Source organism: Ursus maritimus, unplaced genomic scaffold, assembly GCF_017311325.1.
Source record: "Ursus maritimus isolate PB19 unplaced genomic scaffold, ASM1731132v1 scaffold_26, whole genome shotgun sequence".
Lineage (NCBI taxonomy): Eukaryota > Metazoa > Chordata > Mammalia > Carnivora > Ursidae > Ursus > Ursus maritimus.
This window is the reverse complement of record NW_024425119.1, coordinates 38,537,860-38,561,197: the sequence shown is the minus strand read 5'-3', so window position 1 is coordinate 38,561,197 and position 23,338 is coordinate 38,537,860. Positions and strand designations below refer to the sequence as shown.

General features: G+C 36.4%; 1 protein-coding gene across 1 annotated transcript in view; it reads left to right on the top strand.

Annotated features, from left to right (window-relative positions):
* Positions 1 to 23,338, top strand: part of SENP1 (SUMO specific peptidase 1) — a 50,654-nt gene that overhangs the window by 15,194 nt on the left and 12,122 nt on the right. The window contains exons 6-13 of the mRNA XM_040642384.1: positions 2,950 to 3,121; positions 10,152 to 10,255; positions 10,338 to 10,624; positions 12,147 to 12,201; positions 16,001 to 16,039; positions 16,899 to 16,983; positions 17,218 to 17,373; positions 18,262 to 18,393. Coding sequence (XP_040498318.1) covers positions 2,950 to 3,121; positions 10,152 to 10,255; positions 10,338 to 10,624; positions 12,147 to 12,201; positions 16,001 to 16,039; positions 16,899 to 16,983; positions 17,218 to 17,373; positions 18,262 to 18,393 — 1,030 coding nt within the window. The remainder of the gene's footprint in view (positions 1 to 2,949; positions 3,122 to 10,151; positions 10,256 to 10,337; positions 10,625 to 12,146; positions 12,202 to 16,000; positions 16,040 to 16,898; positions 16,984 to 17,217; positions 17,374 to 18,261; positions 18,394 to 23,338) is intronic.

Below are 23,338 nucleotides of genomic sequence, written 5' to 3'. Positions count from 1 at the left end.
TGCTTTGTAAAAAGTCAGAAAATACAGATAGGTAAAAATAAAAAGTAAAAACATCATGTTTCCCCCAGTGAGAGATCACCTCTGTAATATCCTGGTACATATCTTTTCAGATATTTTTCTCTGCATTTACATGCATTTTTGTCAATGTGGTGATTATTACCCTTAAGTCTCTTACAATCTAGAACAGCCCCTTTTTCTTATGACATGATTTTTTCTGCATAATGTTCCACCTTTTGGGTTGACAGGTTTCTTCCTTATAGTATTATTTTGTCATCTGTCCTCTGTATTTTTTTTGTAAACTAGATTTTTGTCTTGAATAAAAGCTGGTTCTGTTTTATCACATTAGAAAAACCTACAAATCTGGTTCTCCTCGTTAGTGACACTGGATTGACCTTTGGATTCGGGAGATAACAATCTGGTCCTTTTGTACTGTTAGGTTTTTCCCCCTTGTGATGACTAGAATGTAATCTAAATGGTGTTACATTGGCATTATATCAATGACCAATTTCACATCAGCCTAGTAGTTATTCATATCAATTGATAATCCTTACCTGATAATTTTTTTAAATTGAGGTGAAATTGACATACATTATATTAATTTCGAGTATATAACATAATGATTCAACATTTGTTATATATTGCAAAATGATCACAGTAAGTCTAGTTAACATCTATCACCATACATAGTTACAAAATAGTTTTTTCTTGTGTTGAGAACTTTTAAGACCTACTCTCTTAACAACTTATAAATATGCAATACAGTATTATTAGTTATAGTCAGCATGTTGTCCAGTCATCCCCAGGACTTACTTATTTTGTATCTTGAAGTTTGTGTCTTTTAACCTTCTTTGACCTGATAATAGTTTTATTAAGAGTTAATGAAATAGTACTTTCCCAGTGCTACCATTTCTTCTGTACTTATTGTCATTCTGCTATGAAGGGAAGCTTTTTTTCCTCATTAGGTAGGGTTGTTTGGTACCCTGAAATACATTACTTACTGGAAAGGCAAGACATAGGATTAGATCTTTCTTTTTCATTACCAATTTTCAAAGTAGATTTGTGTTTTTTTTTAATAGCCACTTCTTGTGGTTCAGATGGATTTTTCTGTTCTTTTTTAGTGTCATCCCAAATTCAGTCCGCTACAATCATTATTCTTTTAATGTTCACATTCTCACAGCTTTGGCCACCGGGAGTTCCTTCAAGCTCACTGCTGTGTCTGGCCCAACCTCTTTAATTGTAGGTAGCATCCTTCCTTTCTGGCATTGCAAGATGGCCTCCCCACTGTTTTTTGTTTAGAAGAAAATCTTTTGCATTAAACACACACACACACTCTAGGAAGCATTAAAGCAAAAGGACTTGCGGGGAATCCGTGATATCTTCACCAGACAAATTACACTGCCCTGGCCTTTTATAGCAGCGTCCACCCGTCCTAAGGAAATAAGCCTGTTCCTGAAATTCTGATTCCTGGTTTCTTTCCCCACTCTGACACATACAGAAGCCATTGTAATTTGAAGAGTTAGAGAGAGAGCATGTAAGTGATTTCTTTAAGTTTTTATTTTAATTCCAGTTAGCATACAGTGTTATATTAATTTCAGATGTACAATATAGTGATTGGACACTTCCACACATCTACCCCAGTGCTCATTACAACAGGTGCACTCCTTAATCCCCATCACCTGTTTCACCTGTCTCTCCCACCTCCACCTCTTCTCTGGCAACCATTAGTTTGTTCTGTATAATTAAGAGTCTGTTTCTTGATTTGTCTCTCTCTTTTTCTTTTTTTTTCCCCTTTGAGAGAAAATATAAGTGCTTTTTGATTTTCTTTATACCTAGTCTGATTTCATTTGGATCGAGATCAAATGTACTGATTTAAAAAGTTGATTTCATTGAATTCAGCTTAGTCGGCTGTGTATCTCTTATTCTGCAAAATTCAGTATGCTGAGAGCAAGTAGTAGCTTATACTTGCTGGGCAATAACAGATGAAAAAGACCACATAGAAAGAACTTTAAATTATTAATCTAGTCTTAGAGATAAGACTGGGTTTTAAGTTAACAAAAGTATTTTTCCTGCCAGTTTTTTTCCCCATTATTTGAAGTTTAAAGAAACAAAAACAAAATTCTCCTTCAGAGGAGTTAAATAGGCCAGAAGAATTGACAGTGAGGTAGCTTAGGAGAAAGCCTTCTGGTTGTTTTTAATGAAGGAAGGGAGCCATCTATTGGTTTTTCTAGGAAATTTAAAAATTCAGTTTAAAAGCTTCATTGAGAGGCTTCAGCTTTATCCATCTTTGCATATTTAATCTTAAAATAATTCCCTCCAAAGGACTTGTGGGAGGAGGCTACAGTGAGTAAATAGAAAGCATATGTTAGGGGCGCCTGGGTGGCACAGCGGTTAAGCGTCTGCCTTCGGCTCAGGGCGTGATCCTGGCGTTATGGGATCGAGCCCCACATCAGGCTCCTCCGCTATGAGCCTGCTTCTTCCTCTCCCACTCCCCCTGCTTCTGTTCCCTCTTTCGCTGGCTGTCTCTTCTGTGTCCTCTCTCGCTGGCTGTCTCTATCTCTGTGGAATAAATAAATAAAAATCTTAAATAAAAAAAAAAAAGCATATGTTAGATCCCTCAGACCCAGGTTTTGTGAAGAAGTCTAACCTCATATCCTTGTCATACTGCACAGGTCTTTGGTTCCTGACCAAAAGAACGGTAAAGCTAAGAAATACAATTTTTTTTTGATAATTATGTAGTATGGCAAATAGGACTTTTTAAGTGGGAGAAACTGATGCAGCAACCCATGTATCATTTTTTGTATATTTACCTCAAATGGCACATCTCTCATTCTACCCATCGGTGTTGGTTTTGTTGACATTTTGGTGGTTTTTATTATTTCTTGAAAGTAGGTTCGATTTTCTTGCTGTTCTTTTCTTACAAACTCTGGTTTTTTTTGTTTGTTTTTTTAGTGGATTATCAAACACTTTTACGGGAAAGTCAAACCATCACTGCCATGTGTCTGCATATGAAAAATCTTTTCCTATTAAGCCTGTTCCAAGTCCATCTTGGAGTGGTTCATGTCGTCGAAACCTTTTGAGCCCCAAGAAAACTCAGAGGCGACATGTTAGTACAGCAGAAGAGGTAAGGAAAACCTGCAACAAAGGCTGCTAAAGGTTAGAACCTTTCCCTGTACTTAGTCATTTGTTCTCTCTGCTTTAGATGTTTATTAACCATTCCATTTACTAATCCTTCCTGTGCTTTTTCTTTCTAAATTTTTTGAGTGCTGTCATTGTGCTAAAGAAATTAAAGAGAGACTTTAGCAGGACTTCCTCATTTCTCTTACTGTTTTCTATTCTTGCTGAGCAGCAGACTTAATTTTCAGTATTTTCTAAATGACTTCTGATACATCAAGCTATCTCTGTTCTCTCTTTTTTGGACCTTTCCTCAACTCATGTTTCTTGTGTTAAGACTGTTAACCTTTCTGGATTTGATAAAATACTTGCCCTTATCTCTTATTAGGACAATTTTCCCCTCATTATAAAAGGAAAATCTAAAAGCCAGCTAAATATTTTATGTCCCTTCATTGTGAGTAAGAAGATCTTTGAGATCATAGATATTCCCCAAAAGAAAGATGTTTTGTTGATACTTTGGTTGTTATATGCATTCAGTAAACATAAAGGAAAAAAAAATCAGTTCTGTAAACTTAATATGGCATGTAATTTATGTGGTAGAGAATGTGCTTGTACCTTTTAAATATTTATTATGCATCTAGTCGGCTTTGGACTGCTTGCTATGAAGATACAAATAAATAAAAATACCTTACATTTAGGTAGCTTATAGAGTTTCCAGGATGCTTTCAACACTTATTATGTTGAATCATTTTACTCCTGTGAAATAGGTAAAGATGAGGTAATATCCACATTTTATACACATTAGGAGAGTAAAGGTCAGAGGTCACACAGCTAGTAAATGGCCAGCCTACCACTCAGGTCTTCTGGAGTCTAGTCTGGTATGCTTCCTGTTATACAGCACAGTGGTGTGGTTCCAGCCCATTGGAGCTTACAGACTGGGGAGTCAAGAATACAGCATTTTGTGCTAAATAATTAGAGATTTTGGTAATGAAGATCTTTTAAGTGGCAAAACGTGATTATTTGTGACATGGTTAGTAAAAATGCTATACATTCTGTTAGGTTTTATGTTTGTATTGAATCTGAAATATTTAAGCAGAGGATGGCAGAACTAGTAAGTCATATGTAGTAGGGAAAGGGTAGACAAGCAACTGGCAGCGGTTGCCTTTGGTGATAAGAGCTGAGCAGTTATAAAAGTGAGATTTATCTTTCACTTTTGTACTACTGAATTTAGTACCATGTATGTATTAGTTATCACATAAATAATATTTTTAGATTACTGGGGTTGTGCTTCTGCTAGAGCCTAGGCAACCTGCGGGGTACAAAGAGACTTGTGGGGAAGGAGACAGCAGCAGCATGGTGGCTGGATATTGGCCTCCCAACCCTCCCCTACCTCACATGGCTGCTGCTGAGATCACTGGGATCCTTAAGACTATCTGTGTTCGTTGTAAGCCTGCCATTCACCCACTAGGCAAATAGTCCTTTGGACCACTCAGTCCCTCCTCTTGTCACTTCTGCCTCCACCTGAGGACTTGGGCCAGCTGGATTATTTTCAACCCTCCAGGCCACAGGCTGGCAGTGTAGGACATGAAGCTGGAGTTCACTTTCCTTCTACAGTGCCAAGAAGATGACAAGGATTGAACCTATCCCATGCAACAAGAAATGCAGAAAATTTTGCGTCAGTTAGTTGTGTTTAGGTCTATATTCTGCTATGAAAAGGGACTCACTTGTAGTACAGAAATAATGGAATCACCCATATAATACAAGTAAGACAAAATATTGGACCAAACTTTATTAAATCAAAGTATCAACAGATTATTTAGATATTTAGTGTTGGATAGTATGGATAATCTAGATTAAAATATAATACTTTTTTTTTCCCCCTGGGAATAAAGAATTTACTGGTGGGAGCTTACAAAGTGGAGGAAAAGTTATTTTCCATGGAGATATTGGGATCTCCAAAGGAGATGCAGTTGATTATGTTAACGAAGGAAAATTACGTATTAATGTTACTGCTGGATTTATCACCTTCAGGATTCTAAAGCCATCTATAAAATTAACATGATGTTGTTACCACTGCAGTGTTCAGTCTTAAAACAGGAGTTTAAAGAGAATACATAAAGAAGAATTTGGAACTATGTAAGTGGTGACTGGACCACCACTTGACTGATGGCTGATTCAAGGACATCATGAAAGGAACTGTATTGTCAAATAGGGTAACCACTAATCAGATGGGCTACTTAAATTAATTCAGTTAAAATTTAAAAAAAATTTAGTTTCTCAGTCACACTAGCCACATTTCAAGCCACATATTGCTAGTGGCTACCATATTGGACAATACAGATACAGAATATCTCCAATATAACTAACACTGTTTAGATGGTATGGATTTCTGTTTGGGAAAGAGAAAATACTAGGGATTTAAAAAATGTAAAACGGTAAAGACTCAAATAGTTTCTTTTCACTTATATGTTGCTTCCAGGCATGCTTCTCTGCAACATATTGAGCAACATTTTATTTTATTTTATTTATTTATTATTATTTTTTTTAAAGATTTTATTTATTTATTCGACAGAGATAGAGACAGCCAGCGAGAGAGGGAACACAAGCAGGGGGAGGGGGAGAGGAAGAAGCAGGCTCATAGCAGAGGAGCCTGATGTGGGGCTCGATCCCATAACGCCGGGATCATGCCCTGAGCCGAAGGCAGACGCTTAACCGCTGTGCCACCCAGGCGCCCCTGAGCAACATTTTAAGATGTTCGACTTCCTTCATAGATGACACTGGTGGTTTTATTCTTTGAAAACAAGACAAAACAAACTTTACAATTTTGTTATAACCAAGAATTTTGGACTCAAAAACAGAAAGTTGTTGAATTATGCGCTTTTGATAATTGAAATTTATTTATATAGTATAAAGCTATTACTTTAAACAGAATCAAAGTTGGGAGATTTATGAAGTTATTTGAGTAATTTATAACAAAAAGTTTTACTGGCTTTCTGAGATTTTGTGTTCTCTGTTAAATTTTTATAATTTTACAGACAGTTCAGTTTTGTGATGGAGACTTAACAGAAGCATCTAAATGCAAGAATCTGCCACATTTAAAAAAAAATCGAATTCAACACCTTATTTACCTTTAAACTGTTTTAAACTTTTCTTGGTCCTTTATTATGTTTAAAACATAACATTAGCCAGTTTCTTTTACTTTAACATATTATCCAATTATTACTTCCTTTTCTCTTAATTTCCTAATTTGCTTACTCAGTAGAAACAGTTTAATAAGTAATGTACAGAGAAAGATGTTTTCTTTTACTTTATAGTACCAGGTGCTCCAAAAAAGAATCGTGTTTGAAGTTTGAAGTGACTTACCTTTTTGCATTTTCTTTTGGTAAGGCCAAATATTATATATGTTCTTTTGAGAGTTGCCGGGACTATCATTTCTTTGCCTGAAATAGAAGATAAATTCTGTGACCTTTAAATTACCGTGGAGAACAGTGAAAAGTTCTTAACCTTTTTTCTGTAGTTTCTTTTTTAGACTATAAATTAGTTGAAGCTGAAAGTCTGAGACTTTAAGGGACCTCAGATAATTATTTGGAATACAGAACATCTGTTCCTGTTCATTTTATGGTGTCTACTGACTGTGAGGTTGTTCAGGCTTAGAGGCTTTTCTTTGAAAAGTTGGGGAAAATGATCAATGGGTGACCTATGTGTGTTTAATTGATTTTTAAAATTAGTTCTTTACATTGAATTAATCTAGATTGGTCATAATTTACTTTAGCTGAGTCACTCAATGGCACCTTGGTTCTTCATGTTTTATTTAGAAGTATAAAAACTTATTCTAAGAAACCATTTTGCTATGTGATTGATGTGAGGGAGGAGAGGAGTGTTTTTAACTTTACGGTTGAAGTCTGTAGGGTACCACAAGCAAAGATCCTTTCTATGTCAGTGTGCTTGTGAAGTCTTCATGTAATGGAGATATTTTTTTACATTCCCTTGGTATGCAAAGTAACCTCTTACACTAATTTCTCTGCTTTATTTTCCTCCCCATGATGTGATAATGCAGTCAGAGCTTTTTAAAATCTAGTTTGGGTCAGAGGGTAGCTCTGTTTTTAACTTTTTGAGGGACCTCCACACTGTTTTCCAAAGTAGCTGTACCAACTTGCATTCCCACCAACCGTGTTAGAAGGATCCCCTTTCTCCACATCCTCTCCAACATTTGTTATTTCTTGCCTTGTCCATTTTTGCCATTCTAACTGGCATAAGGTGGTATCTCAATGTGGTTTTGATTTGAATTTCCCTGATGGCTAATGATTTTAAACATTTTTTTCATGTGTCTGTTAGCCATTTGTATGTCTTCATTGGGAAAGTGTCTGTTCATATCTTCTGCCCATTTTTTGATTATTTGTTTCTCGTGTATTGAGTTTGAGAAGTTCTTTGTAGATCTTGGATACCACTACTGGGTATTTACCCCAAAGATACAGACGTAGTGAAGAGAAGGGCCATATGCACCCCAATGTTCATAGCAGCATTGTCCACAATAGCTAAATCGTGGAAGGAGCCGAGATGCCCTTCAACAGATGACTGGATTAAGAAGATGTTGTCCGTATATACAATGGAATATTACTCAGCTATCAGAAAGAACGAGTTCTCAACATTTGCAGCAACATGGATGGGACTGGAGGAGATTATGCTAAGTGAAATCAGTCAAGCAGAGAAAGAATTATCATATGGCTTCACTCATTTATGGAACATAAGAAATAACAGGGAGATCGGTAGGAGAAGGAAGGGAAGAATGAAGGGGGGGTAAACAGAAGGGGGAATGAACCATGAGAGACTGTGGACTCTGGGAAACAAACTGAGGGCTTCAGAGGGGAGGGGGTGGGGGAATGGGATAGACCGGTGATGGGTATTAAGGAGGGCACATATCGCATGGTGCACTGGGTGTTATACGCAAATAATGAATCATGGAACACTAAAAAAAAATTTAAAAACTAATTTGGTAGGACAGTGAAAATGAACTAAAATTATTGGTTAATTAAGAGTTAATTTCCATGACCCAGGTGGTATTACTCTTCTGATTTGCCTTCACTCCCTCCATTTTACCACTCCTGAAAACAACGTACTGTTAACCCCATTGTATTGTGGGTTGTGAATTAGGTTATTTGGTATAGTGGGAAAGTGGGGTCAAAATTTACATTAGTGGATGTTCAAAAATTTCAGTCATTAAAGTGCCAGATAACACAGCTTTCCTGTATATAGATCACTATGGAGTCGGCTGGCAATCTCTTACAATCTAATAATCTATAATGATGCTTCATTCTTCAGACTGTCTACTTAAAGAAACTTTATAATAGCAAATTTAGATTTTAAGAAAAAGGCATTTATTTTAATTATAGTTTTTAAATTTATCTCTCAGATACTCATGGCCTCCCAGGTACAATAACCAAAAGCTACAGATTTGGTGATTGATATTGATGTATACCTGCTAACCGTTATCACTTTTTGTGCTTGTCACTGAAGTGCCTGCCCAATACTGTAGACCATCTCTTCTCAAACACTAGAAAAAAGGACTGCTCTCATCTTAAATACAGTATTAATGTAAAAGGGATAAAATAATGACGTTTATTTTCACCCTATAGAAAAGTGCAATTTGTTTTTTCTCTTGGGTCTATCTTTCTGCCAAATGCTCAACGAATTCTACCTTATTACTCGTCTATTCAAATTTAAGGATAGCTCTTTTTCATAAGGAGTTTTCATGCTTCATAGTTCAAGGTGAATTTTGTTAGATCAGTAACATTGCAGTGACAGTGTGATTGAAATTTACTATGTAGCAGTGATCAAGAAGAAAAAACTTAGTGTCTATTTGCCTTTGCATAGATGTTTAATTCATTCTGCTTTTAACATTTATAATTGGATACAATGCTAACACACATATTGAAATGTCATAGTGCAGGATGCTGCTATCCCCGGTACAAAGTATTAAAGTTATTTTTTGAAGATTGGTGGTTGTATTAAACTTATATAAGATTTCTTTAAAAAGTACCAGGGCATATTATTTAGTGAATGCAGCCCATTGCTTCAGGGGATCAGTATAGAATAGACGCTTTCCTGTGGTTACAAATCCATATGTAATATGGTTCTCTGCCAAGTGACCTCATTTCTTACTGCTCTTCTGATTCACACTGACCTCACTTTTCCTTGAACACATCAAGCGCATACCTGTCTCAGGGCCTTCGCATTTGCTATTCCTCTTCCTGGAATAGTCTTTTATAAATTTCTATGACTTATCTCTTCCCTTGATACAGGTTTCTGTTGAATTATCACCTTTTTAAAGGGGTCTTACTTGTTCTTGCTATTTCCCATCCATCACTTTCTATTCCCTTATCTTTAATTTTTTTCATACTATCTGAATAGTCTTGTTTGCCATTCCCTTTAACTGTAATGTAAGTTCCACAAGGACGGAACTTTTATTCAGTGCAGTATCTCAAGTGAGTGGTGCTTAGTACGTATTCAAGTCAATAAGTGAACGCAGTACTGGGACTTAGGAAGAAGAGTAAATATTAGAGTTGGAAACCATCTCTGGAAAATACCTATACTCTTAAAAACTGGATAGAGTAGAAAACAGCAAGGTACCCCACTCTGATTACTATTCTGGTTACTTCCTTGTTGGTTTTCTAGTAGATGTCAGGAATCATTGGGTTTGTTGGAATCCTAATCGAGAGATCCTCGAATATTTTGTTTCTGGGACTCCATCAGTTGACTCAAAAATGATTGCCTACTGACCTTCTGGTTTCATATCCTAGAGCCCGTCTGCACTGTTATTTACATATGTGTCCCATAATTTTCCAAAATATACTATCTGGTATTTATTTCATTTAACTCCTTATAATTTTCTAGAATATCCCTAATGATAATTCATAATTATCTTGAGGAACTCTATCCGAACTTTAGCAGAACTTCTGCGAGTCTAGATGCTGCTTTGAAAAAAAAAATTTTCCTTACTGGATGTGTCTAAGATTTCTTTCTTTTTTTTTTTTTTAATGTAGACAGTCCAAGAAGAAGAAAGAGAGATTTACAGACAGCTGCTACAGATGGTCACAGGGAAACAGTTTTCCGTAGCCAAACCCACCACACATTTTCCTTTACACCTGTGAGTCACAGAAACGTATTTCAAGTGAATTTTATTCTACATTTTGTTACTTGATACTGAAACTATATTCTTCTCTTGCTAGGTCTCGATGTCTTAGTTCCAGTAAGAATACTTTGAAAGACCCACTGTTTAAAAATGGAAACTCTTGTGCAGCTCAGATCATTGGCTCTGATACTTCATCATCTGGATCTGCCAGCATTTTAACTACCCAGGAACAACTGTCCCACAATGTGTATCCCTTATCGTCTTATGCCCCAGATGTTGTGGCATTTGGATCCAAAGATTCGGATCCTCTCCATCAACCCCAACATCGCCACTCTCTTCTTCATCAGCCAGATAACTTACCAGCTTCAAATACACAATCAGAAGGTAGAATTGGTTTTGTATAACTATGTTTTCAATCCTAATAGCAGTTAACTGTTTATGGGATCCGTGTGAATTATAGGCAAGGTTGTAATATGCATGTAACTTAATTAACATGTGAGAAACTTTAAATACATATAATTCAGTTAGCCATACCACAAATAAACTAAACCTGCAAGTAACTTACTTTTTTCTTACATGGAGATGCAAGTGATTTCATATATTTTACTTAAAAGATTAACTTCCTGAGCAGAGTCTAGAGTCAGAGCACAGTCAGCCCAATTACTTCAGTGCTTTCTCTGTTTCTAGTACTTTACAATGACCATTAAGTACTCTGAAGTTCTAAGAGTTTTGGAACATCAATTAAATATTGAAGTAAAAGTTCTTAACCAGGTAATACTTTGAAAATCTGTATAGTAGGCTTATGCATTTTAGAATGGTCATCAGGAAATGTCAGAAACGAAAAGAGTTTTCTATCTAATTTTCAGCTAACCAAAATATCCGGACTCTTAGCACTCCAGTTAATGAAGGTTTTCTATGATAATTTTGTTTGCATAGTTTTTCCCTTCTTAAGGTTATGTGATGTGTGTATTTATGATAGTATGTATTTAGGTATATAACTTAAAACAAGTTTTAGGTTAAGTGGTTGCATGTTAGGGATCTTTTGATAGATCAGTCTCTAAGAATCTTCCTTCCTCAGATTGTTTGATTTTTTTTTTTAAAGATATTCCTCACTTTCTTAAAATTTTCACTTGGGGATTAAAATTGTTGGCGGCATCATTATATAGCTACATGTATTCATGAAAACCTTTATAAAATTTTGTGAGATGATTTACTGGGAACTACCATTAAAAAAAACCTTTAGCCTCAGAAACATAAGTTGTATGACAAAGGCTTAGATGCAACTAAACTGAAACAAATATACTATAGTACATTGAAGTGTTTCATTACTTTTCTTGTACCATTTAATAAATAATCTAAATGAGGTTCTAATTATTTAGATTAGGACATGATCCTCTAAAAGGACAAAGTTCCTGCCTTTATCAACACCAAAAATAAATGATGAAATGATAGAATTTGTACTTTTTAGCCTCTGCCACTTCTGTAGCAGTTCCTGTCTTTCTACCTTCCTTCCCTTTCCCCCCTCCCTTCTTTTACCTTATTCGGTCTCATGGTAGTTCATGAACTGAAGACTTTTGAGAAATCTTGGCTTGTTCTTGTTCCCCAGGAATAGAAAGAAGCAGCACAGGAATCAGGCACAGCTGGAAGGAGATGATGAAGGGCATATATATTTGAATTTTAGAACGACTGCTTTCTTTGTGAGGCAGGCTCTTCACTAAGCCCTATTTCTGGCTCAGTGACAATGGACCTGCCTCTCTTTCTCTTCCATCCTACCTATGTCCTTATGCTGCATTATTTTTATGAAAATAGAATATAACAAAGTATGGGAACTTAGACTACAGACATTAGAGTATATAACTGTGTAGGATTTTATTGATAATGATATGCTTTTGTGTTTCTTTTTTAGGATCAGACTCTGTGATTTTACTCAAAGTGAAAGATTCCCAGACTCCAACTCCCAGGTAAGCTTTGGGAAAAGGACATTCTCGACATATTTTCTTTTTCTTCTCTTTAATCACAATTTCTTCACTAAGAGTTACATAATAGAAAAGTCAAACTGCCTCAGTTCAGTCCTCTTGCGTGTGTTATTTGAATTATTTCAGTGACTTTCTGATTGGTCTTTCTCTGGCCTCCTTGTTGTGCTTCATTCCATCTTCCACCATGTTCTCAAATCCATTCTTTGCCTGTTCTTTTCCATCTTCCATTCTGCAACCCGAGTGGTCTTTTTAAAATGCATATCCGATTATTCATTAAAGTCCTACAAGAGTGGCTATCAGACATAGAGTCAAGTCCAAACTCCTTAGTATGGTATACAAAGCATTTCCTCCACACGCCTCACTTCCTATCACATGTTCTTTCCTTTAACAAGTATTTATGGTAACTTACTGTGTGCCAGGTCCTAGTACAGACATTGGGGATAACAGTTGTGAACAAAATGAAAGCCCTGCACTCAGCTTACATTCTGGTCATAAGAGGTGTAAGGAAAGAGATGGGGGACAAATAGTGAATAAATAGATAAACATATATGTCTGGTAGTGATAAGTATTGTGAAGAAAAATAAAGCAGGATAACATATAGACTGGGGTTAGGGGGCCACTGTTTATCTGGGTGGTCATGGCAAGTCTAAGGGACATTTGAGGGGAGACATGATGAAGGTGAGAGGAGGAGCTGTATGGGAAGATGGGACTCTTTCGTGTGTTTATTACATGCTGAACTATAATGTGATATGTACTTACCTTCATAGTCAGTGTTCCTTCTGCCTGGTATGTATCCCCTACCTCAACATGTCTATCTAAAGAAGCAGGAGTCTCTTTCTCGTCTTTTAAGTCTCAATTCAAATGTGATCTATATGATGCTTGTAATAGAGTAGGTTACTACTTAGATCGCAATTTCTTTGCCATTGCTGTTTCTGTGGCCTTAACAATTCAGTTGCTGGAATGATAATAGTATCAGTTTTCCATTGAGGAAATTAGGACTAATGGAAAGTTTTTTCTCATCTCAGTTTCTGTACTTCTTTGCAGCTCTCCTATATGTCCTGAATTTTAGATATTTAAAGAAAAATTCTCTGTTACAGTTTCTCAAGGAGACTTTACAGTTTGGAGTTCTTGTTCTTAATACATTTTTTTTTCTTGAGTTAGACCTGGGTTCTGATCTTGTCCAGGCATCATGTAACTTTGGACAAGTTACTTTTCTGAACCTTCGTTTCCTTATCAAAAATGCCAGTATTAATACCTTACTATTTATTGAATTGCTGTGAAGGTTAACATACACAAAAAGCACTTATAAAAGTATTTTCACACATAGTACACAAAAGAATTATTCTTTCCTGGGAAAAAGTCAGATCTCATGTAAAGAGTGCTTTTAGTTCTTTAATGGTTCTTTACTCGGTGTGCCTTTCCTTTATGGAAGATTTCTCTTAGTGATGCCTGAAGAATGAGATGGAGGGAGAAATGGTCTGTTGGGGAAGGCTGATTGAATAATGCTGTTTATCGCAGTTGGAGCCTGCTCTCCCAAGGCTTGGTTGATTGGCTCTTTACTCTTAATCTCCCACCACTGCCTCTTGGTTAAGGTCTAGTGAAGATCTGCCCTTATTTCCCAGAATATGCCATGCCGTTTTCCTGTTTTTGTGCCATTGTACATGCTGGTCCTAACCCCTGGAATTTCCTTTCTCTCCTTGTCCACTTGTTAAACTCTTATTTTGCTTTGCAGAATCTGATTCAGATGTTATTTGTTTCTCAAGACATTTCTCTGACTTCTCCAGATACCATTAGCCTTTTCTTCCAGTACTTCTATCCCTATATCTTGTTCATTACTAATACCTTTGCACTAATCACCTAATGTTGATCATAATGCCTGGCACATGATGGGCACTTAGTACATAAATCTTTGTTAGACATGCATTTTCTAGAAAGCCTCAAATGCTCTCTTGAGTAGCTCAAGTACTCATCATCTCCCTATTGGTTTAAGGCTTTGGTTTATTGAAAGGCGCATTGCAAGAGTAGAAAACACAGTCTTTGGAATTAGACATAGTTTCTAATCCTGACTTCCAAAATAGATTATCCTCTGAACCTCAAGTTCCTTTTCTGTACACTATGAGTAATAATTCCTTATTACATATTATGTTGAGGTTTAACTAGTATGAGAATTATCATACCGTAGAACACCTACAGCCGAATGTCACACAGGGCACTGAGTAGGTGCTCAGAGGTGGTTTTAGTGATTACTCTGTGCTTCAGTCATATGAAAAATAATGTGCGATCTCTTTGAAAAGCAATAAGTTTTTGCTTTTTTCCCCTGCATTTTACTTTCCTAAGCCAGCAAATACCTCGATCCAGTGAAGAGCAGCACTTTTCCCTTACATTATTCATTTATTCAATAAGCACTGAGTACCTGCTATGTGCCGAGCACTGTTCTTGGTGCAGAGGATACGGTAATAAACACAAAACACAAAAATTCCTATCCTCATTAAGTTTATGGTCTAATAAGGAAGCAGACGAATTTCAATAGCATGATCCAATACCATGAAATTCTGGGCAATTCTTGTCACTTCTTTATATTGTGCAGTAAATGTGTTTTTATGTTCATTCGTTTTTAGTGTCACACACCAGGCCCCTCACAGTGCTACCACCAATCCCTGTGGCTTTCTTTCTTGGTTGTTACATCAGTATTCACTGTGCCAAGGGTGTAGGCCGCTACTCGTATGTTTTCCCTTTATTAACCTCAGTGACAGTGGGGAGGCAATAGAACAGCATTTTCATTGCCAAACCCTAGCCTAAGGATGATTGGGAGTACTGATTCTCAAAAGGTAGGCCAAGGAGCAAGGGATACCCTCTTGAGTCCTTGTTCTTGCCTTCACTAGGACAGACTGTAGCAATTGAAGAACTGAAAGGGACTTTGATTTCCATATTTTACAGATCTGAAACTAAGACCCATGGAAATGAAGTGACTTGGTCAAAGTCACAAGGTGAATCAGGGACCACTCCAGGGGATCCCGGTCTCTTAACTCTCAGTTTGATGCTTTGCTCTGTTTACTTGTTCTATGTATCTAAAAGTTTTCTTTGGAAAAGTGTTCACTCTTCTGTTTGTTTCTGTGAGGGCTCCTTCGGTTAGGGATTGGCAAGGAGATGAGGACATTTGAGAAGAGCAAGAAGCTTTAAGAGAGAGAACATGCCTGTGGCTCTTCTGCTAAGCATTGTTCATTTGGATTGTCAGCAAGAGCTGCATGGAATAGAATTGGTCGCTCATCTTTGGAATGGAGTTGTATTGCTGATTTTCCACTTTGATTCATTGACTCACTAGCCCAGCCATTTGATATGGACTCTTGTGTGGGTGGGGATTTTCAGTGTCCAGTATGATTTGGTTGAAAATATTTTGATTCAAGTAGACTGACAAGAAGAAGTCCATGATTTGTTAATCTGAACCATTTGGGAAGAATAGTGTTCTAGGTTAATATATTATCTTGACAAGTGATGTACTCTTTCACATCATGTCGGTCTCTCATGCAAGTAAAGAGCTATGCTACAGTTAATTTCTCTGCTGAACTTTGGGTCATCTTTTTAACTAATCTGTGTACAAATGACTCATACTTGTATTCCTTTAGTTCCCAGTTGCAATTATTTTATGTAATTTAGGACTTTTTATTTATTGCATACATGTAAAACATTCTTGTAAATTATTTAAATGATTGGTTTTCTTGGTGAAAATATTTGTATTTTCTTATAAGCCTCCTGCTCATTTGTCATATTTTTTCCCCACCCATAGTCCTACTTTTTTCCAGGCAGAGCTGTGGATCAAAGAATTGTAAGTTGTTATTTTTGGTATCATTTTTCCTTCCCCATCACTTCCTTTCCAGTTAGAAGTAGTCAATTAGCCAATCACCCTACCTATATTAATCAGTATAGATTCCCTATTTAATATTTATCTATAAAACAACTTTTAAGTTGTTGGGTTTTTAGAATTCTATTGGGGTTGGGACATTTCTGTGCTCAGGTTTGTGAAATATATAACAATTGCTGAAACTAAATTGAATTGGAAAACTTTCAAAGGTAGGTATTACATAGAAAGGAAAATAAATGCCCTTATTTTCACATTGATAAAACTAATTTATTAAATAATTCACATTTCTGGAGTTGGCAAAATTACTGAGTTTTTAGTCTCCAGTTTCAGTAACTCACTTTGAGTTATCTAAATTCCTGATCTTATTCATTTTTTAGAGGAAAAAAACTGAACTTGTATTTTTTCTTTTGGATCATAAATAAATATTTGAATTGAAACCTCAATGATATCTTGTATTATTTGCTCCATTGGAATTCAGTCTTTTTTAGGTTTCTAGAATGAAGCTTCAGTTTCTCCATAATCTTAGAGACATGCTTAAAAAAAAAAAATACTACACATTTACAAATATGCACAAAAGTCACCTGTTCACATTTAGCAATAAGCTAATGATTTTCATCATTTCAATAAAAATAGGGTAATTTTAATAACACCACGTGGTTTCACTCTGTCTTAAAATATAAGTGTAGTATTGCGATAAGTTTAGTATAAGGATTTTCGACTTTATGTATGCGGGTTTTATATTTAATGTTCGTTGTGTATTAACAACGTGCCTGATGCTAAGATGGTGGTCTGCAGTTTTGTCCCCTTCCTTTTCATTTCCTAGAACTAGTGTTTATGATTCTCGAGCACGGGAGAGATTGCGCCAGATTGAAGAGCAGAAAGCACTGGCATTACAGTTTCAAAACCAGGTAAACAAAAAACTGGAGATAAGGTTGTGAATAAATAGCATATCCAAGTTGAAACTAATCTGGAAGATTACCTGGATTAGGGATCAAAGCTATTGTAATTGCAAGATGTTATGGTGGCGTACGTAGCCTTATATGATTTGTGTGTGTCCTTAGGCTCTCCAGCTGGTCCTACTCAGTGTATGTAGACAAGTAGTGGTTTTCCTTATCCCACTTATTCTGAATTCTTCTTTTCAGAGATTGCAGGAGCAGGAACATTCAGTACACGATGCAGTAGAACTGCATCTTCGCGTACCACTCGAAAAGGAGATCCCTGTCACGATCACCCAAGAAACAGAAAAGAAAGGTCATAAATTAACCGATAGTGAAGATGAATTTCCTGAAATCACAGAGGTAAATTAACATACTACAGATTCTCGTGCTAGCAAGAAAAAATACTTTGAATGAATTTCAAACATAGAGGTAATAAACCACCTATCATTTAAATTGTATTGCATACCCCTGCTTTCATTTGTATTACAACACCAATCTTGGCTTTCTTTTTAAAGGATTATTGAAAATCGAGGAAAGAGTTGTGGGTGGCTTTTCATAACTTCAGTGAAAAAACATTTAATAAATTTGTGTTTCATTTTATGTACATTTTTATTTTTCATGTGTGTGTACATTAGTTTGACATCAAAAAGTAAGCTGAGGCTTACTATTTTTTTTAAGTAGTAAAAAATCAGTATAAAAATTTGGAAAATATATTAAAGTCTTTGTACATTTTAAGATAATCTATTCCTTAATCCATTCTTCTGTTTGAAAAACTATCATATAGCTGGTAAGTATAGCACATTTATTATAGTTGTGCTAGATTCCATAATTTACATTTTAAAAGCCCAAATTTTTCTAGGAAAATGTGTCTGAAGACACTACCTTTATCCCCTTACTACCTTTTGGGAAAGATTCTATTTATTAGGAAATCGTGTGGACCAAAGATATGAAATATAATTAGGTCTTCTTGTGGACTTAGAAAATTTGATAGCAGAAGGTTATTTCAGACTTAGGAATGAAAGAAAGAAGGGTCTGAAATGTTGTGCTGCAAATGAGAAGGGAGGACAAGATGGGATGAAAGGGAGTAACCCAGATTATTACTGGAAAGAATAGACACCAAACCAAAATGTTAGAAGTGAACAGTGGATTACTGATAAATATAGTCTGGGGATTATATGGGGCTTGGTGAGAAATGTGGTGTGTCTGTAGCCATGTAGGCTTCATCTCTGGCACCTCTTCGTTCCCTAGGAAATGGAGAAAGAAATAAAGAATGTATTTCGTAACGGGAACCAGGATGAAGTTCTGAGTGAAGCATTCCGCTTGACCATTACACGCAAAGATATTCAAACTCTAAACCATCTGAACTGGCTCAATGATGAGGTAATCTCACACCTGTTTTTATATTCAAATAGTAAGTGAGCATTAAGTGGAAACTAAATCAAAGCATTATCCCACTGTTTTCTCGAAGCGTGGTCCTCAGATGACCTACGTAGAATCAGCTCTCCTAGATTTGTCCATTCCCCTGAGTGAGTATGGGACAGTGTCATGGAGAAACTCATTTTAAACAAGTACCTCAGATGTTTTTTTTTTATATACCTTGGAGTTAGAACTGCTGATTTACCTTGTTTTGTATGGAAGATTTAGACCCTGAGGGAGAGGACATTCACTCTCACTCTTTTTAAAGCACCTACCCTGTAGTTCACATCTTCTGAGCAAATATTTAATAGCTCTGACTATGTTGCAGCATGAAGAAGTACTTTGGGATTTCCATCAGGGCTTCCATTTCTACTTCCTTTTTCATCAGTCCTTGTTCTAGGCACCTAGGTTATGAGAGATGAGCTTTCTAAAATAGCTTACATTTATGCATGATATTGGAAAAGCTATGTTATTAAATATACTGACATTGAAAAAGATATATTACTAAATATTTGATGTACTCGGTTGAAGGAAAGCTATGGCCCTCAGCTCCTGCTAATAATTTTAAGTAGATTAATTACACGACAGTCTTTAATCTGTCTCCATTCTTAAACCCGGAGGAGGCTGTTTTATTTCAGAAGGATATTTTTCACAGCGAAAGAAGAGAACGGGGTTGTGTTTTTTTCTCTAGGTACTTGTTTCCTTTCTTAGGCCCAGTAGAAGCATCTCCGCCTGATATTTTGGGTGTACTTCAAACTTTACAGCTGTGGAAGATTTTTAGATTCTCAGTATAATAAGCACTAGATATTCTAGATATCTATAATCTGGTCTTGTATGCTTAGGATCTTCCAAATGATAATATTTGCTAACATCTGTTGAGCATTTACATCATGTTGGGCACTATTTTAAGTGTTTTATGTGTTCTATTCGTGTAATAGTCACCACAAACCTTGGAGGTATATACTGTAGTTTAACCATTTCTATTTTATAGATGAAGAAACAAAGCATGGAAAGATTAAGAAACTTTCAAGGTTACATGGCCAGTAAGTAGCAGAGCCAGGATTTAGACCTAAGCATTGGGTCTTATCTGTTATACTGTACTGCCTCAGAATCCTAAATTGGAGCTTGTCTTAGGGTTAGATGTATAGAATTTGAGAGCCATATGCCATGCCCAGCATGTTGATTTTCTCTGGGGACAGCTGGACTAGCCCCATTCTCTTTGCCACTGATAGGTTTCTAAAATAGAGATTTCACGGGTGCCTGGGTCACTCAGTTGGCTAAGCAGCTGTCTTTGGCTCAGGTCATGATCTCAGGGTCCTGGAATTGAGCCCCACATCAGGTTCCCTGCTCAGTGAGGAGCCTGCTTCTTCCTCTCCCTCTGCCACTCCCGCTGCGTGTGCTGTCTCACTATTTGTCAAATAAATTAATAAAATCTTTAAAAAAAATTAAAAATAAGATAAAATGTAGATTTCAGAAGTTCATCATTCCCTGAATAATATCTTTGACCAAGAATGGTAAGGAAGGTATGGTTTTATACTGTCTTGCCGTAGGGGAAAGCACCCTTGCTTCTTTTGGCTCAGAATAGTGATATTAGAACATTGGATCACGTAACAGGAAAAAAAAAAAAGAGTTCACTAGATCAAAGGGCAAAATGGAAATCAAGGACAGCCAAAAGTATCCATCAATTAAATGTTTTTTATTTGAAGACATTAATCTGGTTTCTTGCCAGTTTCTGCCTGCCACTGCTAAATGGGAAGGGATCAGTTATTTTATAGCAATTGTAGCCTATTCGTTGTAAATTATGCAAAGCCTCCTAGAGGGCAGCAATGAGTAGGATATGAGCTGAGTCCCTGCTGTTTACTGTGGCAGTTCCTTGGTGAGATCCCTTACAGAGGCGGCTTTCATCAGGACATGTTTTCCATTCCCTCGGCCCGTCAAAGGTTGGATTTTCAGCAAGCAAAGTTCATGGAAATTACATTATTTAGAAAAGTTGAGGAGAAGGAAAGATTCCTTTTCTACTTTATCTCTACCACACCTACCCATAACTTTTGTAGGGAGTGCCTGTCTTCCGAGTTTAGAATGTTAACCTTGAAAGCAGGTACCAATTCACATGTCCGTGATGATGATAACTATTTTGGAAAGCACCATTTTCAAAGTACTGTATTTCTCAGGCTTTCAAAGTTACTGTCCTTGAGAAGCTGACATTCTGATGAGGGATTAGTAGACATCCTTAAGTATTCATATTCATTTACAAATACATAATTCTTTTTCTCAGTTGTGAATTCTGAGTCATCTTTTGCAAGTAATTTGTGTTCTCATCAATCCTGTTCTTCCTTCAAATAGATATTTTCATTAATAACCATTCTTTTCTTTCTGTATTTCCTATCAGTTTTATAGGCTGCTTTAAGTATTTCTCCAGAATAAGGTGACTGTCATATTATTCTTACCATTTTATAGACAAGGAATATAAGATCCTGGAAGTGAAAGGGATCAGATTTAGTTTATAAGGAAAATAAAATTCAGAAGTCCTATACGTGCAGAAAGCCATTAGACTACCCTTTCTCTGGTCTCTTTCCTAAAAGAGGAGGGTACATTGCTTGTTTGTAAAATAGACTTTCAAACATGTTTTCATGAATGGATTTATGCATAGATGAATAAATTCTGTATAGCTTCAAAGGACTAATGACTGATTGATAGGACTGACATTTTTAACTCACTATAAGAAAATGAAACTTCTCAGAAATGGAATGTGGGAATTGGCTGTCTTTGTGAAGAATACAAAGGAGGCTGGAAGGCTGATAACACCAGGGACGTTATAGATGGGGATTTCTCTATTAGGTCTGGTGATTAGTTACTAATAAAAATATCTAATTAAAGGAAGGAGGTCAGGGTTAAAGAGAGGAGGAATTAGTTGCAAAAGTAGATTGAAATCACAATCAAGAAACAAAAAGGAAATATTTTTAAATGGATGTCAGCACTAAAAATTATTTATTGATTCCTGGCAATTGCATTAGCTAACTTCTGTGATCCAGTGGCTTGATGATTCTGCTTTATGGCCTGACGATTCTACTTCTTAGAGGGCCTACATGTTGTTTTATAAGGCATCAGATAAATTTAAAAATATATGGAAATTACTTAGGCATACAAGTAAATGGATCTGACTTCTGTTTCTGGTCATGATAGAATAAAATGGGTCAGGTTTACCCTTTCAACTTAACTAGAAAACTAAACAAAATATGAAACAACAATTTTCAGACAGTGGATGACAGAGATCCCTGAGAGAAGGAGAATGAAAGGGATTAGCTGATGATTTCCTCACCTCACTAGGGTGATATGTTGAGGGTAGAGAGCTGGTAGAACCTGCCAGTGCCTAACAGTCTTGGTCAGTGGAGGAGACGTGGTTCAGGGTTCAGGGGGGTGAAAGTGGCTAAGATTTGTGAGGTAAAATACTGAGGGGAAGGTTGCTGCACAAAGAGAAAGCTCCAGAGATGTTCAGAGGCCCCCCTCAAATCTGCCTGAGCACCAATCTGTACCTAGATAGGGAGAAACTGCCGGAGGCTGGGGAAAGAACCACCAGAAAGAAGGAATCAGAACAAAGCTCAGAGCTAACACAGGTGCTTAGAATAGTTCATATTCCAACCAGTTAGAGTGGAAAAATGATGTGGCATTGAATAGAGGCCTCAAAAGGATATTACCTCAGGAGTGGGGCCAAACTGGCCCTAGAATAAAGGCCACTCTGGACCTGTGGTAGCAAAGTTAAGTACAATTCTTGAAAGCTTGAAACTGATTCAGGTGACTTAACTATATCCCAGAACAAAAGCCCAATGATATTTAAAGGAATACAAACATATTCTAGTAACAACAAAACCCAATAACATGAAATCACAGTGTCCAGCATCCATTCAAATATTATCAGTCATGCCAGGTGGAAGGAAAATGCAACTTACTATAAGAGAAAAAACAGAAATACCCAGAAATGACAAAAATGACAGGATATTAAAACAGATATTATAAACACATTCCATATGTTCAGGAATTTAGAGGAAAATTGACATTATGATGAGAAAAATGGAAGATGTAAAAGAAGACCCAAATTGAACTTCTAAGGGGTGAAAAACAGTTTCTGAAACAAAAAATACATGAGGTAGGATTACCAGGATATTGGATACTACAAAAGAAAAAACTAGCGAACTAGAACAATAGGTACCATCCAAATGAAACAGAAAAAAGGCTGAAAAAAGATGAGTATATGTGAGCTGTGGGACAATATCAAGCATTCTGAGCATGTAATTAGAGTCTCAAGGAAAAGTGAGGTGTAAGTGGTATCAGAAAAAAAGTTTGAAGAAATAATGGTAGATTTTCCATATTTGGAAACTTAGACTGACAGATCCGAGAAATTTCAGCATACCTACCAAGTAGAAGAGACACCACACTAAAAAGTATAATAATCAAGTTGCTGAAAATCAGTGATAAAGAGAAAAATAATAAAAGCAACCAGAGGAAAAGAGACACATTATGTACCAGAGGAATCCATAATGTGTTTCTGACAGAAATATGTGTAGGCCAGAAGACAGTATAGCTACACTTTTAAGGTACTGAAGGGAAAAAAACGAACAAACAAAACTTGTCAACTTACATTCTGTTTGCAGCAAATATATCTTTCAAAAAAATACTTTTTTTCAGACAAACAAATGCTGAGATAATGCACCACCAACAGACCCGTATTATAAGAAATATTAAAGGATATTCTTCAGGCAGAGGAAACTATGAGGTGGAAATTTCAGTCTACACCAGGGAATGAAGAGCAGTGGAAATGCTCTCATTTTTTAATATCTCTGTAAGACAGTTGACTAGTTAAAGCAGAAAAGTTTTGTGGGGGTTATAATGTAAAAGATGACAGTCATAACAC